Source organism: Oncorhynchus kisutch, linkage group LG5 (genome assembly GCF_002021735.2).
Source record: "Oncorhynchus kisutch isolate 150728-3 linkage group LG5, Okis_V2, whole genome shotgun sequence".
NCBI classification, from domain to species: Eukaryota; Metazoa; Chordata; class Actinopteri; order Salmoniformes; family Salmonidae; genus Oncorhynchus; species Oncorhynchus kisutch.
Window position 1 is genome coordinate 47,368,453 of NC_034178.2, and position 13,725 is coordinate 47,382,177.

The window sequence follows — 13,725 nt, forward strand, 5'->3', positions numbered from 1 at the left end:
AAGAAAACACCAACGGGGCCCAGTGTGTCTGAGGGGCCAAGCTCTGGATCCCTGTCTCCCTCCCTCCCTCCCAATCCCTCTTTCTTATGCTGTTCTAATCAATGCAACCTGTCCATATACTTGACCTGGCTGGCTGAGTGTGGGCAGGGCTGGTGGTCGGTCAGGCCAGGCGGTTAGCAGTGAAAGACTTACGTTGTGCAGCTTGTAGTACAGGCCGCAGGCGTTGCACACGGGGTCTCCATTGCCGTTGCGCCTCCACAGTGTGGTGGTGGTTGTCTGGCAGTTAGCACAACAGGTGCCGGCTCGTCTGGCCGCAGACTGGATGGAAACATGAAGAAAGCATTTATTAGACCACAACTGAACGGACACATAACACATGAAAGAATAGGTTGGGGATTACTTTAGAGCTGGAAGGTGTGTAGATAGTATTTGCATATTGACTGCCAGGAGCGGAGAGGACATATAATATTCCATGCTGTTTTAGATCAAAGTTGTTCATTATAGTTATAGATTTGCATATAATTTCAGTAATTTATTCATATTGCGTGACAGTTTGATAGTTCATTGTAATGCTATGAAATACTGAATGAAGTATGCAATACAAATGTGTCAGGTCTTTACATTCCCAGACAGAATATTTATCAAAACACTAAATAGTTGTTAACGTGTGAATTAATTGGTCTCTATTAACAAGGAGCGTGCCAGAGTACTCGCACAAAACGAGTATCTTAACAGATATGGATCATTTTCCGAAAAAGATCATGACAGGACTATTGTTTGTAATTATCCATGATCGAAATGTGTTATTTATTTTTAGCCGCCAGCCAGCACGCATCTCTCTTTCACTCAAACAGTGTGAAGCGCTGTGCGCTCCGACTGTTGGCTAGATGGTATTAACCTACAATAAACAATATGTTACTATAAAAGTAATGCTGAATAGATCATATAAGAAAGTAATGGGTTGTCTATATAGGCTACAGTTTTTTTCCCAGCATGAGAAATCGTTTTCATTTCACAGACACAGTAGTGATGAACACTCACTATCAAAGGTCTTCCTGTCAGATGCAAAGCATCGCTTTTGAATGGAGATTAGGTAGCGAGGGGGGCTATAGGCCCTCCAGTGTCCGGGCTGTCTGTGCGATCCCCTGCTATTACAGATGGTTTCTTCACACTTAATAATATGAGACATTTACAAGTATACCCCTATAGCTAAATATGGTAATCTGAACCCTCAGTCAGAATAGTGCATGGCCCTATACAGCTACGGATCATTTTAAAACATGGATTAGTGCAAATTACCTCTATTAAGTCAAATAGAAACGCCCCAATTTGTGTAAACCTGGCCCTACATAAACATCTCTCCAAGTAAATAAGTCTAGGCTCGAGCCCTAACCTTTGCCCGACAGGCAGCAGGGCATAAATCCATGTATTTTATCTCCCCGTGCGCCCTGCTTGCATCTCGATAGCCCTCGCTTTTTTCTGTGCACATAACCGGGCCTGAAATGTTGTGCCAGTCCGCTTTACTGTATGCTATGAGATGAGGACTGACCGGCTTGACCACTGCTATAGAAAAGTATGTGTAGTTAGCGCGCCACGGACGGAAACATGCGCTGCCCCCGCTTCCTTATCCGTACCCGCAGATATCCGGATATAGGAAACAACTGGAAGGCCCCTGCGCGAGCACTGAAAACACGCGAGCAGAAAAGTATCTAAACACTCACCAGGCACTGACTCGTATGGAAAAAAATGTGAATGGATTGTTCAGTCATTAGGACCAAAGTGACAGTTATTAAACGTTATTATGCTTTTCGTGCACGTTTAGGCTATACTGATTGTGGTCCAGGAATATCCTTTGGACTTCTATTATTTCTCAAGCCACAAATATTCATAGCCTAGGCCTATGGCGTTGATGCTTACAATGTTAAGCAGCTCAAGTCACGATAGTGTTCAAATGTTTCAAAAATGATCTAAAAATGGGTCTCTAAATAGTCTCGGCGGTGATGCCTTTTGTATAGCTGGCTCGGTGCCGTCGGCAGAGACCTTGTGAAAACGACCATTCTCTTATTAAGATGCTCACAGGATTATATGATCTTTAGTTAGGATGGTCCTTTAAAAAACGCAGTCGACATGAAATACTGTATGTTAAATAACCTATGCGTGTCTCAACCATAAATGCGTTTCAATACTAGTATCCGTACCCTTTGATTAATATATTAATAATCCTATTATGCATCCTGAGACGTTTGGGAACCAATTCGTAAATCATTTGAATAGGCATACCCTAATTAGGCATACATCCGCATTTCAGATATGAATTACCAGAAATTATAAGCCATATGTATTTCATTTCTATAGATGGATCTCCCACTTATAATGGCTCTGTTTGTTTTATAGTAATTTCTCTATTTCTGCAAAATCCCAATGTATTCAAGAGGGGCGTGGAAAAAATGCTCTTGCAAAAATCAACCACGAGTTGCCAGAATAAATCAATTATCGAGAGGTTATGGGCCTAGTGAAATTATAGCTCAGTGAAATACGTTTATGGTTATTATTATATGCTATTTTACATTATTTCTATCATTCTTATTATTCTTATTATTATGCTATTGATTTATTAGTCTACATGCAAATAGGTTTAGGCCCGCGAACAGTAGCTGTGGGCTATTTAAAATGTTATAAATGCAGGAAATATTCAGATCATATCTTGAATATAGTTATTTTGTCATTTATGCATATCATTTTTTGGTAGCTCATTTATCTTTCAACAGGCCATGGAGAAAGGTATTTCTTTGCTTTTTGTATTTGATGCAAATCCGACTGGCCATCACGCAATATAATATTATCTAAATCACAACTGATGTTCTGTTCTTATTTATTTATTTATATCTTCATATCAATTCCCTCCATCGCAGAGTTTCATATATGTGCATTCTTCATTGCGCATATGTTACTGTTGAGACCAGGTGTTTTAAAGTCTGGTTATCTCAGGGCTATAGATACTGTAACATGTAAAACATAGCTTTTCATTTTAACACAACAATTAAAAGAAAAAATGCAATCAATGGAGTTACCAGCACATTAAGTCTAAAACGACTGTTTTCAGTAATTACAACATTGACATAGTCCATTGAACTGCTGTCTGACTAGAGAGAGGCCTGCACTGGCCCTGATATCAGTAACAGTATCAGAAGTAGCAGCAATAATGATAGCAGAAACAACAAAGTTAGCTGCACTCAGCTAACAGCCTGTGTACAGGAGCACAGGGGTGAGTGGGAAACACAATTCCCGGAAACTGATTGGGAAAATATAACTTTCCTGGAATTGTGCCCTTCTTGCCCTCTCCCCCCCCCCCACCTTGTGCTCTTATTTACCTCTGCACTCCATGATCTGTGTGTGTGTGTGTGTGTGTGTGAGTGTGTGTGTGTGTGTGTGTGTGTGTGTGTGTGTGTGTGTGTGTGTGTGTGTGTGTGTGTGTGTGTGTGTGTGTGTGTGTGTGGGTGTGGGTGTGTGGGTGTGTGAGTGTGTGTGTGCGTGTTTGTGTGTGCGTGTTTGCGTGTGCGTGTTTGTGTGTGCGTGTTTGTGTGCATGTGTTAGGGGGGGGGGGGGGGGGGGGGGGGTTCCGTAGTACTCACCAGTCTACGTTTGGGCTTGATGAGGGGTCGGTTCTGACCGTTCATCTTGTGGTACAGGCCGCAGGCGTTACACAGGTAGTGGCCCGTACCATCCCTTCGCCACAGTGGGGTAGAGGTGGCTCCACAGTTGACACACTCACGCCCCTCTGAGCAGCATGCAGGTGGAGGGAGAGCACAGGGACATTTATAAAATTAACCTGTCAACTCTGACACATTAATCATACGCAAAAACTCTGTAACCTGTAGCAGTGAAATTTACAATTGAGTAAAATGTCATGTAAGTACGTCTGGACTGCATATTTTTATACTAGGTTCACCAAAGCATGGGAAAAGTTTTGAGAATTAATTTTAGTTACTAAGTTCTAATCTCTAGTATGAGAAAGCTGAGTGTTTTTGGTGTGAAGTTTGTGTGAGAGCAAGAAAGTGTGTGTTTAACCCTCTGCAGACTCTTGGAATAACAAAAGGCTTTGTTCTGTTTGATCTGGTTAAGTTCCTCCCTGTCAGTTTTGGGTCAGCTGGGACGCATACACCCACAATGAATTGTAGGCTATCTCTTACGTTTCTGCTCATTTTGCTGTGATTGCAATCAATGTTCCCCCTAAACTGTGCGTGGAAGCACAGCTCCCCTTGAACTGCCGTGCAGAAGAAATATCAACACGTGCAGAGAAGCACAAGATTAAACTTCACTCAACTTTCTAGAGTTTTCCCCTTTAGTTCACTCTATCAACGTTTCACTCTAAGGTGGGAATTGTGCTCGAATCAACGCAATATTAGCCACTTCCAATATAACATACTGAAACAAAACAAACTATGCAAGACATTTTCTTGTAGGCAGAGCACATTGGAGTAGGATACAACTACATTGACTAGCACGACTCAGGACCATACTCTACACAGACCTGTGTACCATAACCAATCAGAGCTGCAATGGGCCTATATGCAAATATCCATTGCCATATTTCATGCCAGTAGTCACACGTAGATGCAAGAGCTGCATGTAGCCACCTGTGCACATTTGTTTATATTATTTGATAGTTAATGAGTTATTAGCCCAGTTATAGCTCATTTATAGATAACAATGGGGGAGTGGTTGCTTCCTACAAGAGCACAAAAAGTGTGCATTTCGAGACATCTTTGAATAAGCAAGTCAGGTAAAGAGATTTTTTTTATGTCTTAAAGGAACAGTGTTGTATTTTCAGTTGTCTTGAAGAAGCTAAGTAGACAATAGGCAGAGGGTAGCATCATTTCTGGAATAATGGTATGGGAATAATAATGAATGTTATTTTGTAAAGTAGTTTCTTCCATCAAACAACACAACATTCTCAGTCACCTTGTCTGAAGGACAAGTGGATAAACAGATTAATGTCAAACCCTGCATGTATTTTTCAATAGTCTCATGGAATGTTGGCCTATATTGACCACCACACATTGGCTGCTACTGTATGCTGAATGATATTGCCATGTTAAAATGTTATGGGATGCATTTTTCTCCATTGTTTTTGATGGTAGGCCACTCTAGTAGGCCTACATTATGATCAAATAGCCACAGTAGTCTACTTGGCCACTGTTAAAACTGTAACTTAAAGCGGGTACAGCCTCAGTGTTCACAGTAAACGAGCAGCAGAAGTTTAACCGAATTTTCACAGTGTTCACAATGTTTCACAAAGTTTGCACTAAGCAGACCTTAAATTTGCTCAAGATAAAAATGTTTGAGGGAACCATTTTTACATGTTTGTGCTGCTTATAATGTGGATCAGATTATCAGTCTAGATTAGTAGAGGTAATACTAGTGTGCTTGTGGGCCTTTGCCTCTGTTGGTGGCTCCAGATAATGCTGAGTATGGACAGCCAGAGAAGGAGGGAGAGAAAAAACTGGGGAGACTGAGTGGAGAGAGAGGAAGGGGGCCTGAATTAGGTTTAGTCAAACAGGAAGTACCTCTAAGGTATGCATGATCAGGGACTTCACCATAATAGTGTGACACTATAGTGTTCTATGGTCCTGCAAGCCACCAGTAATGGACATCCCCACAGAGATAGGCTCCTAGAAACAGGACAGACTATTCCTGCATGATGTCAGGGAGCGCCCCTAACACACAAATCTATCAGGGAGGAGGATTCACTACCAAACACCTAGCTAGGTCTTCCTGATGGAAGTTGTGCCTTTGTCTGAGAATGACCATAATATCACTGTGACAGATGTTTTTATTTGTATTTTTAAGAATACTCTTAGGGTTTATGTTGAGACATCTAATCCCTATTTATGAAATATGGTGAATTTGTTTTTTTGTTGGTGCTTTCTTTCTCTAACAAATGAATACTAGTGCTCAGTATAAGGGAGACGGTTTATAAGATAGGGGGCTGCTTCAAGGAAATCAGCTCAGCCTATAGTTGCCAAATGTAAGTCTTGACAATGTTATATTATGTAACAAAGAAATGTCTCGTTTTGGCTATATGCTCTAGCAGATCTTCTTTTCACATCTCCGTGGCTGTATCTAGTTTGTCATTCTTAAGGGCAAGGCAGCTCGAGCGTAATTGAGTCGCGGTTTGCAAAAGAGGATAATAAACGTGTCAGCCAAAGCGCGCCCACGCTCAGCCGAACGACAGGTATTGGGTGTGTGCGGGGCGGTGCTCGAGGCGTGGCAGTATGCTTTACCTGTCCCTTGCAACCAAATAGGCCTAAGCAAATTATTCCTCTGGGGCTAGGCCCTACATTTCTCAGACCTGGGACACTGGCAAAGTTGTGTCACTGGGACACTGGGAACGTTGTGTCTTCACAGCTTAGAATAAGCAAGGTTTCTTATAATTATTAGACAGAGACTATCATTATAATTATATCTGTTGATATAACTGATTTGTATTATTAAAAAAATATGCAGATTTGATATGATCAATTGGCCTAATAAAGAGGAAACGGTAGACCTATAGGGAGTAGGCCTACTGTTTAAAAACGTGGCTGCATAAATAAGGCCAGACAAAATCGACGAAGAAGACACTGTATATCATAACCTCACACCACCTCTTATTGTTGTATCTGTCCCCCCCATAACAAATAAACAGTTATGAATGGCCTTTTTATATGTAATTAGTCTATTTCTTATAGTTCACCATAATATCTGCTTTTGTCCTCATGGGGATGAAAAGATTGAGATATCCTTCTTCATCAATAGGCTATGCAAAGCAATTCACATACAGGATTACTATTATGTGGATATGTGACACTGCTTTATGTGTTTGTGTGTAGAGGCCTACAGCTTCCTACTGGTTCTTTGAAGCGGATTGTGTTTACTTTTGGCCACGAAAGAAACCGGTGTGTTTGAAAATAGCTATGAAAGAAGTTGCTAACAACATGCACCCAGATAAGATAACCTCATCCCAATTATCTTCTGCAAACCACACGTCGAGGCTTATTGTAATGATATTGTCATCCTTTTCTAAGGACGTTAATGGAAAGTTGTCTAACTGAGTAAATCAAATTCCATTAAACTGGAGGTTTTGAAAATACCAAAGACGTTTTATTCAGGATATTTGTCACAAAGGACCAGTCTTATAGAACAGTAGTATATTAGGGGAAATGTTCTCATGCATGTAAAATAAACATAGGCGTTAATATATCGAGTATTATATAAAATAATATATTAATTCTAGGCTAACTATTATATATATATTTTTATAGGCTATATATATTTATACCTACATAAGTAGCTTTGGTCTAAAATGTGCCTTAGTTTCTGTTTTTAGTTTAAACGGTGTTCCATAATATTTCATATTATTCTTGTTTTAAGATATGCTATTTGTTTTTAACTCAATAATGGGTTTAGATACAACAAACCTGTGATAATGCTACAACAGCCTAAATATACCTAGCGCATAAGACTAGTCCAATAAAGTAATTTCGGTGTGTTCTGTCAAAATAATAATTATATTAATAATGATGATGATAAAAATAATAATACATAAAATACTGCCATCATCATTAGGCTATGTCATCATCATTTTATTCTGTAGTACAAACATCTGAAATGCCACATTTTCGAGATGAGAGGAGACTCACCTGAGCACGACCGAGTTTTGCTTTTACATTTCGGAGTGAAGCTGGAGGACGATCCTCCGAGTAGGCTGCCAGGGTGGAACAGACTGCCCCCGTAGTCATGCGCTGCCGGGAGAGAGTACGTGGGGTAGGTTGGTATGGGGTGGTGGGTGGAGGGGGTCTGGGCGCTTATTGATGCCAGGCTGCTTCGGAGAGGACTGGAACCCTCCATCTTCATTCCGTCAGAAAGGGACATTTGGTACTTGATAGACTCCTTCTCGTCCATTCTCGGGGTAGAGGACAAGGGAGAGGCGGCCCCGTGGTCTGGGGAGACGTCTTTCGGCGGGGTCGGGGGGAAACTGTAGAGATGGGGACTCGAATGGGATGCGGGCGTTAACGAGGAGGCGGAGGCCGTGCTGGCGTTGCTGCTGCAGGGATATAGGCCGCCTGAAGCCCCGGAGCCTGAGGAATGCAGCCCGGTCTTGCTGAAGTGACTGACCGCCCATGCGTTGTGATGGTGGGCCGCTGAGAGGGCTGCTTTGCCCGGCTCTAGCCATGAAATTCCCGGGCTATGGATGAGATGTGGCCGGCAGACCTGACCCCCAGCTAGGCGAGCTGTAAGAATAGAAGAACGATCTGTTTTTTTAGATCGAATACATAGGCCTACACCTACTAATTATATGGCCATTACAACTCTCATTGCCCTCTTGATGATGTGATGTCATAGGATTAGAGAAAGTTGGTACACCAGTCCTACACCTGTTGATGCTGGGTGACAATAATCCGACAATAATCCATCATTGTGCAAGGTATTATTCGATTCGTGAGGGGCACAAAATACACAGTTCGCAGGTATTCAGACAAAAACAGTGAAATGATAACCCCAGAAATGTTTGTTCTGTTGTTGGGTCATCGTTTTTTATTTTGTTTTTTATAGTCAATGACAAATACAGATATCTGGTCTAGTAAATGCATTGGAACATGCAGGACCTATTTTGCAGAAGAAGCCTTTAAGATTGTTTTATTGATTTGAGAAAAATAGGCTCCAATCCGCTCTGACAATTTTGAAGAAAATATTCAATGAATATAGGCCCACAATAATTCCCGCTTTATCCTGAAATGTAAGTCACTTAGCAAAGTGAATTTTACGTCTTACCGTGAGCTTGGCTGTAGGACACTCTGGCCCGCGCATGAGCGGAGTTGTGGTAGTATGGGTTTCCCTGCGAGTCAAGATGGTTAAAGAAAACATCCACCTCGTCCGGAGGCAGAAGTTGTGCGGTGGGCTCCATGTAGTTGTGCGAAAGGCCGGGGTGGTGCGAGTCCGGGTGTTGGCCGTTTAGTACGGCATGGTGGTGCATCCACCGAGACGGATCAGCCCCTACATCCATGTCTGCGTGAGTCTTTCCGTGTGGGGCAAACAGGTTGAAAAGAGAAGAGGAGCCTCTCAAGGGAGAGGACAGTGTGTTCCTGAACCGTCCTCTCTTCGCTTTATCTTTCAGAAAAAAACGCGTCTCCCTCTCCTGATAAAAATGTCCTATTGTGGAAAACAAAACATAAATGTGTTAAGAAGTTGCGCTAGTCAATCTCCAATACATCGGTCCTCACTCGTAGTCCGATGAGTTCCTCTTGTCGCTCTCCTTCTTCAACAGGCATCGAGTCGTGTTTAAAACTGGACTTATAACTGTAATGCGACCAACAATAGGATGTTAATATTTCAGAGGCATTTACAAGGTGTTGCGTGGTTATCTCTGTGTGGTCGTCTAGTCCTAAGAGAAGAACTCGGGAAGGCTGCTCCTTTTTAGGTGCGTTTTGTAAGTGATGCATGTGAATATGCAACATAAGACATAAAGACATCGAGTCACTCGTCCCCAACCACTCCCATTCCGAGGAACATGAAATCACCGACCCATCCTCACCGTTACGCGCGCAGATAAGTAGGCAATAGTTTTGAACCCATGCCTACACGTCATAGGCTAGCTAGTAAACTAATAATCGTCAGTAGCCAACTCAGAACAAACAGTTAACATTCTTACATAGTAAGAAGCCATATATTTTCATACACAATTTGGAAAATAAATAATACAGATTTCATGTAAATACCTTGACTTTCTCAGGTTTGGTTATTCCGTTTTCAAGCCCCTTTGAGATAATTTTCCTTCAGTTAGCAAATGTATTTTCCTTTCCTGTATTGACTCAATTTATGGGGAATATCTTTGGCAAAATATTTTTGGTCTGTTTTCCTTGGTTTGGGTTTAGGGTTATCGTCTGGGTAAACTCCGTTGGAGACGGATAGAGCTTTAGCAACATACAGCTGAACTAACTGTCAGCACTGGTGCCAGTGAATTCAATATCATATGTGCAAGGGCAGGGTCTTAGATTTAGCGTTGACACCGCGACATCCAATTGGATTCTGCCTTCCCTGATTATGGCAACTCCTTCCGCGGAATCTCCATGCCATTCACCTTCTCCAGCCCAAGCACCAGCGAGAAAACAGCCATGGTCCCTGAGTGTAGGCCTTACTGGTCTCATCCCACTGATCCCAGGGCGTATTAATCACCTTATTAAAGATGCAGCCTCGGGCTACCGCCCACACATCAATGCTTTCTCAACCAAGGGAGACATTTATTTGTTGATGCCAAGTGTAATGATCACTATATATTTTAATAAAAAACGTGTTTTCCATAAATAGGCTACTCGTGAGTATTTCTATTTTGTATTTAGGCTAAATTAAACTATGTGCCAGATTTGTAATCACATGCGTAAAAGTGCGTAATAATACAAACAGTATGGGCTACTCCAATGTACATTTTATTCATGTTGTTCAGTCTATGAATTACGCAAATTAGATCGCTTTTCGGACAGTGACGCTGTGGTGTAGGCCAGTGTGACGTCTGTGGATGTCTGTCTGTCTTAAGTCTTTGCCTAATTGTGTTTAATTTCCAGTAATGTCATAAACTTGTTTTTTGTTTGTGAATCAGGGGCGATCACACGCTGCTTTACATCTTAATGCTTCCTTTGACTGGCAGGTCAGCAGAGCACAGGGGGTAAGTACCAGCCATAGAGGTCCACAGCCATAGAGGGCCACTAAATGGGGTTTGTTTAGTAGGCTATGTGGTCACAATAAAAACTACCCCAAAGAACCCAGCAGCCCAGCCACGGGCGCAAAGACACAGTGTCGCCACCGGTCTGTGATGGCTGTGAGAGAGGAGTATCCTGCGGGTAAAGCTTTACAAAAATATCGTCGCACCTATTTAACCTGAGTACTCACATGAGAGAATGGTGCGTGTTTGTTGAGAAACTGTTTGATTTTGGAGTCGGGGTAGCACATTGCAGCTGGTATGTAATATGTGTCATAGCTCCTCCAAATAGATTTGTAATAGGCTCTTCGCCACTTCCTGGTCGCTTTGCGTCCTGCAGAAACACTTGATAACAGTGGATCATTCAGTGACTAACTCTGCTTGTCCGGACTACAATCCAGCGGTGTGTGCAGTCTATAGCAGAGCAAGGCGGGAGAGTGAATATGAATGACAGGGAACTTTGTGACGAGGGAGCTCGACTAGCCGCCTATCTGACGCCACCGCAATTTAGAGGAGGAAAAAAGAATCATCAGGAAATTAACTTTTAATAATAGTTAAAGTAGGGAGATGGGGGAGCACGAGATCTGCTTACGTCCCAAAGGATGAACTCGAGGAACACATTCAAAGACACTCTCTATTGGGAGGACTGCAATAGATATTCACTATAGTGGCATTAATAATGAATAAAGTACAGTCTTTTGACCTTTGATGTGGTTTAGAAATGTGTCTACATAGATCCAGTGGCGACAGAAGACAGCGAAACCGAGATTTGGTCACATTAGCCCGACTAGGGATTTGATTTGACCCCAGAGAACACTTTGGGTCTAATTTGAAACGCAATCAATAAAGCGCAGAAATGCAGTCTGATGGACTAAGGACTGGACACAGCCTGGGGGAGCACCACGTAGCTGAAAAATATCTGTTTAATGCACTCTTGCTGTGAACATCATTCTTGATTGGATGGAGGGCAAAGTGCTATCATCAGTTCCCTCTCTACCAGTTATTACAATGTTATAAGTAGCAGGCAATATAAATACATTGATTAGCCTATAGCCAGAGTATGTGTGTATGTTCTGAGACATAAGGCCTACTATTTTGATGACATTGTCACTAGGCTACTAGACAATAGTTATTTTTCCCGCTGTGCTCTGTGCTATATATAGCAAAGGGTCTTCGTAAAGATGGGATAGGTACCTTTGGGAAACAAAAAAGGCATTCAGAGCAGGAGTAATCACACTGATAATTAGCAAATGTCGCGACATGGATTTGCGCTGCTAACCTGTTTGTTCCCACCGCGCTTCATCGCTCTCCCATTGTCCATGTGGGGCGCGCGGCAGATAGAGCGCCACGGTGTGAGTTCGCTCAGCAGAGAGATGGTCCCTGGTCATTGGTAATTTGCCCGGATTTAAGAGGCGAGAGAGGCAGCAGGTACATGCACAACAGGGCCCAGACAGTTTCTAGCCCAGCCACGGGAAGGTGGCACCGTTTCAGAGGACTTGTGGGATGCTTGTGGAATCAAATTATTTTGAATTAGGTTAAACAAATGAAACTTTTCAAAGTCAAAGTAAATTATTATTAGGCTATTATTATTATTTGGTTATTGTCATATAGACTAGCCTATATACGCACACTAAAGCCTACTAGACTTTATGTTATATGTTTCGTCATTGTTTTATTGTTATAAAGCAATCATCATTATTAACGGGAAAATGCTCTCTCTCTTTTCAATCAGACCAGAAGCTGGATTTCAGGAATTTTGAAACTAATAGCCTACAATGCGTCAGATAACCCAACCTACTTCACCCCTACCCTCTGTCTTCCGGGTCAGGGTATGTGACATCAGGGTATGTTACATTCCGGGGAAAGCTGGAAAGTAGGCTGCACTTTGAGGGATAGAGAGACTGATTGCAAAGGCGCAAGTCCCTGTTGTGAGAGAGCAAACCCGGGTGCTCGTGGGGAGTCATATTTTACACGCACGAGACACTCAAGAGCCTGAACGCAAGGACAACAGCAGAGAAACCACTGGTATTCTGGATAGTTCAACTCTGCACAAACTCAAGATAGACCGTTGGAAAGGATATGAGGCCAACTTTGATATAATTTTGGGAGAAAAAAAATTCTAACATAACATAATTTGCCAAGCTGCATTTATCGACAATTTTGACAGATCACTAAAACTGTGGTGTCAGGTGAGCAGGTGCAAGTTTGAGAGACAATTAGCTATAGGCCTATCTCTTGGCTATCAGAACCATAAACCTGACTGACCAAGGCTGACCTGACGGTATTTAGATTCATGTATCTTCTCATTTTACTGTAGCCTATGGATGGATGAGACAGGACTTTGGCTTAACAAATTCTGCCCAATCAGGGGATGCAGGTGACCTTGCTTGATTTTGGGATCAGGCCTTCTTTGAAGTTACTTCCCCTCCTTGGTTATTGTGATTATAAAATACACCATTTACTCCTCCATTCATCTCCTGCACACATCACCTACATGTCACATAGGCCTATGGCAAATGGCCTACTACACACTAAGCCCTTGCAAAGCTGCCTCAGGAGACAATGTGCTCTTGGCGCCGGGAAGATGCTTGAGTGCACTGTTACAGTGTCTAATGCCCACGTCCCCCGGGTTCAAAGGGTAACAGACACAAAAACAAAAGTATCCAAGAAACAAAAACGTTTACTGAATTAAATGCACCCATTTCAGAATAAGACAATACAAATATACTGGAAGCAAAGGTGACTGCTCTCAATTGCCTAAAGGACCCCTCATTTACCTTCGTCTTGTGGTTGGATGGATTTGGAGTTGGATGTGAGCTGCATGATCATTGCAAAGAAGAATTATATTCAGAATCATTTAGAATGTTGAGATTTTGTTAATGATCATAGGGTTATAGCCTAGCCTAATAACCATTTTAATTTATCTTACTCGTGTTCCTCATCAGAATTGAGCTTCTTCTCACCATTGCCGCTTAAAATGGTCTTGCCGG

At 42.2% G+C, this 13,725-nt stretch overlaps 1 protein-coding gene across 5 annotated transcripts in view; it reads right to left on the bottom strand.

The window, feature by feature from the left end:
- Window positions 1–10,093, bottom strand: part of LOC109891160 (GATA-binding factor 2-like) — a 12,623-nt gene extending 2,530 nt beyond the window's left edge. The window contains exons 1-5 of one of the 5 annotated variants that reach the window (XM_031825220.1): window positions 9,759–10,093; window positions 8,815–9,192; window positions 7,683–8,273; window positions 3,633–3,790; window positions 193–318 (exon numbers count right to left, since the gene is read on the bottom strand). In XM_031825220.1, the coding sequence (XP_031681080.1) occupies window positions 193–318; window positions 3,633–3,790; window positions 7,683–8,273; window positions 8,815–9,046 (1,107 nt within the window). In that variant the 5' untranslated portion in view covers window positions 9,047–9,192; window positions 9,759–10,093. The other 4 variants (XM_031825219.1, XM_020483495.2, XM_020483494.2 and 1 more) reach the window with 4 other exon arrangements.
- Window positions 10,094–13,725: the final 3,632 nt, after the last annotated feature.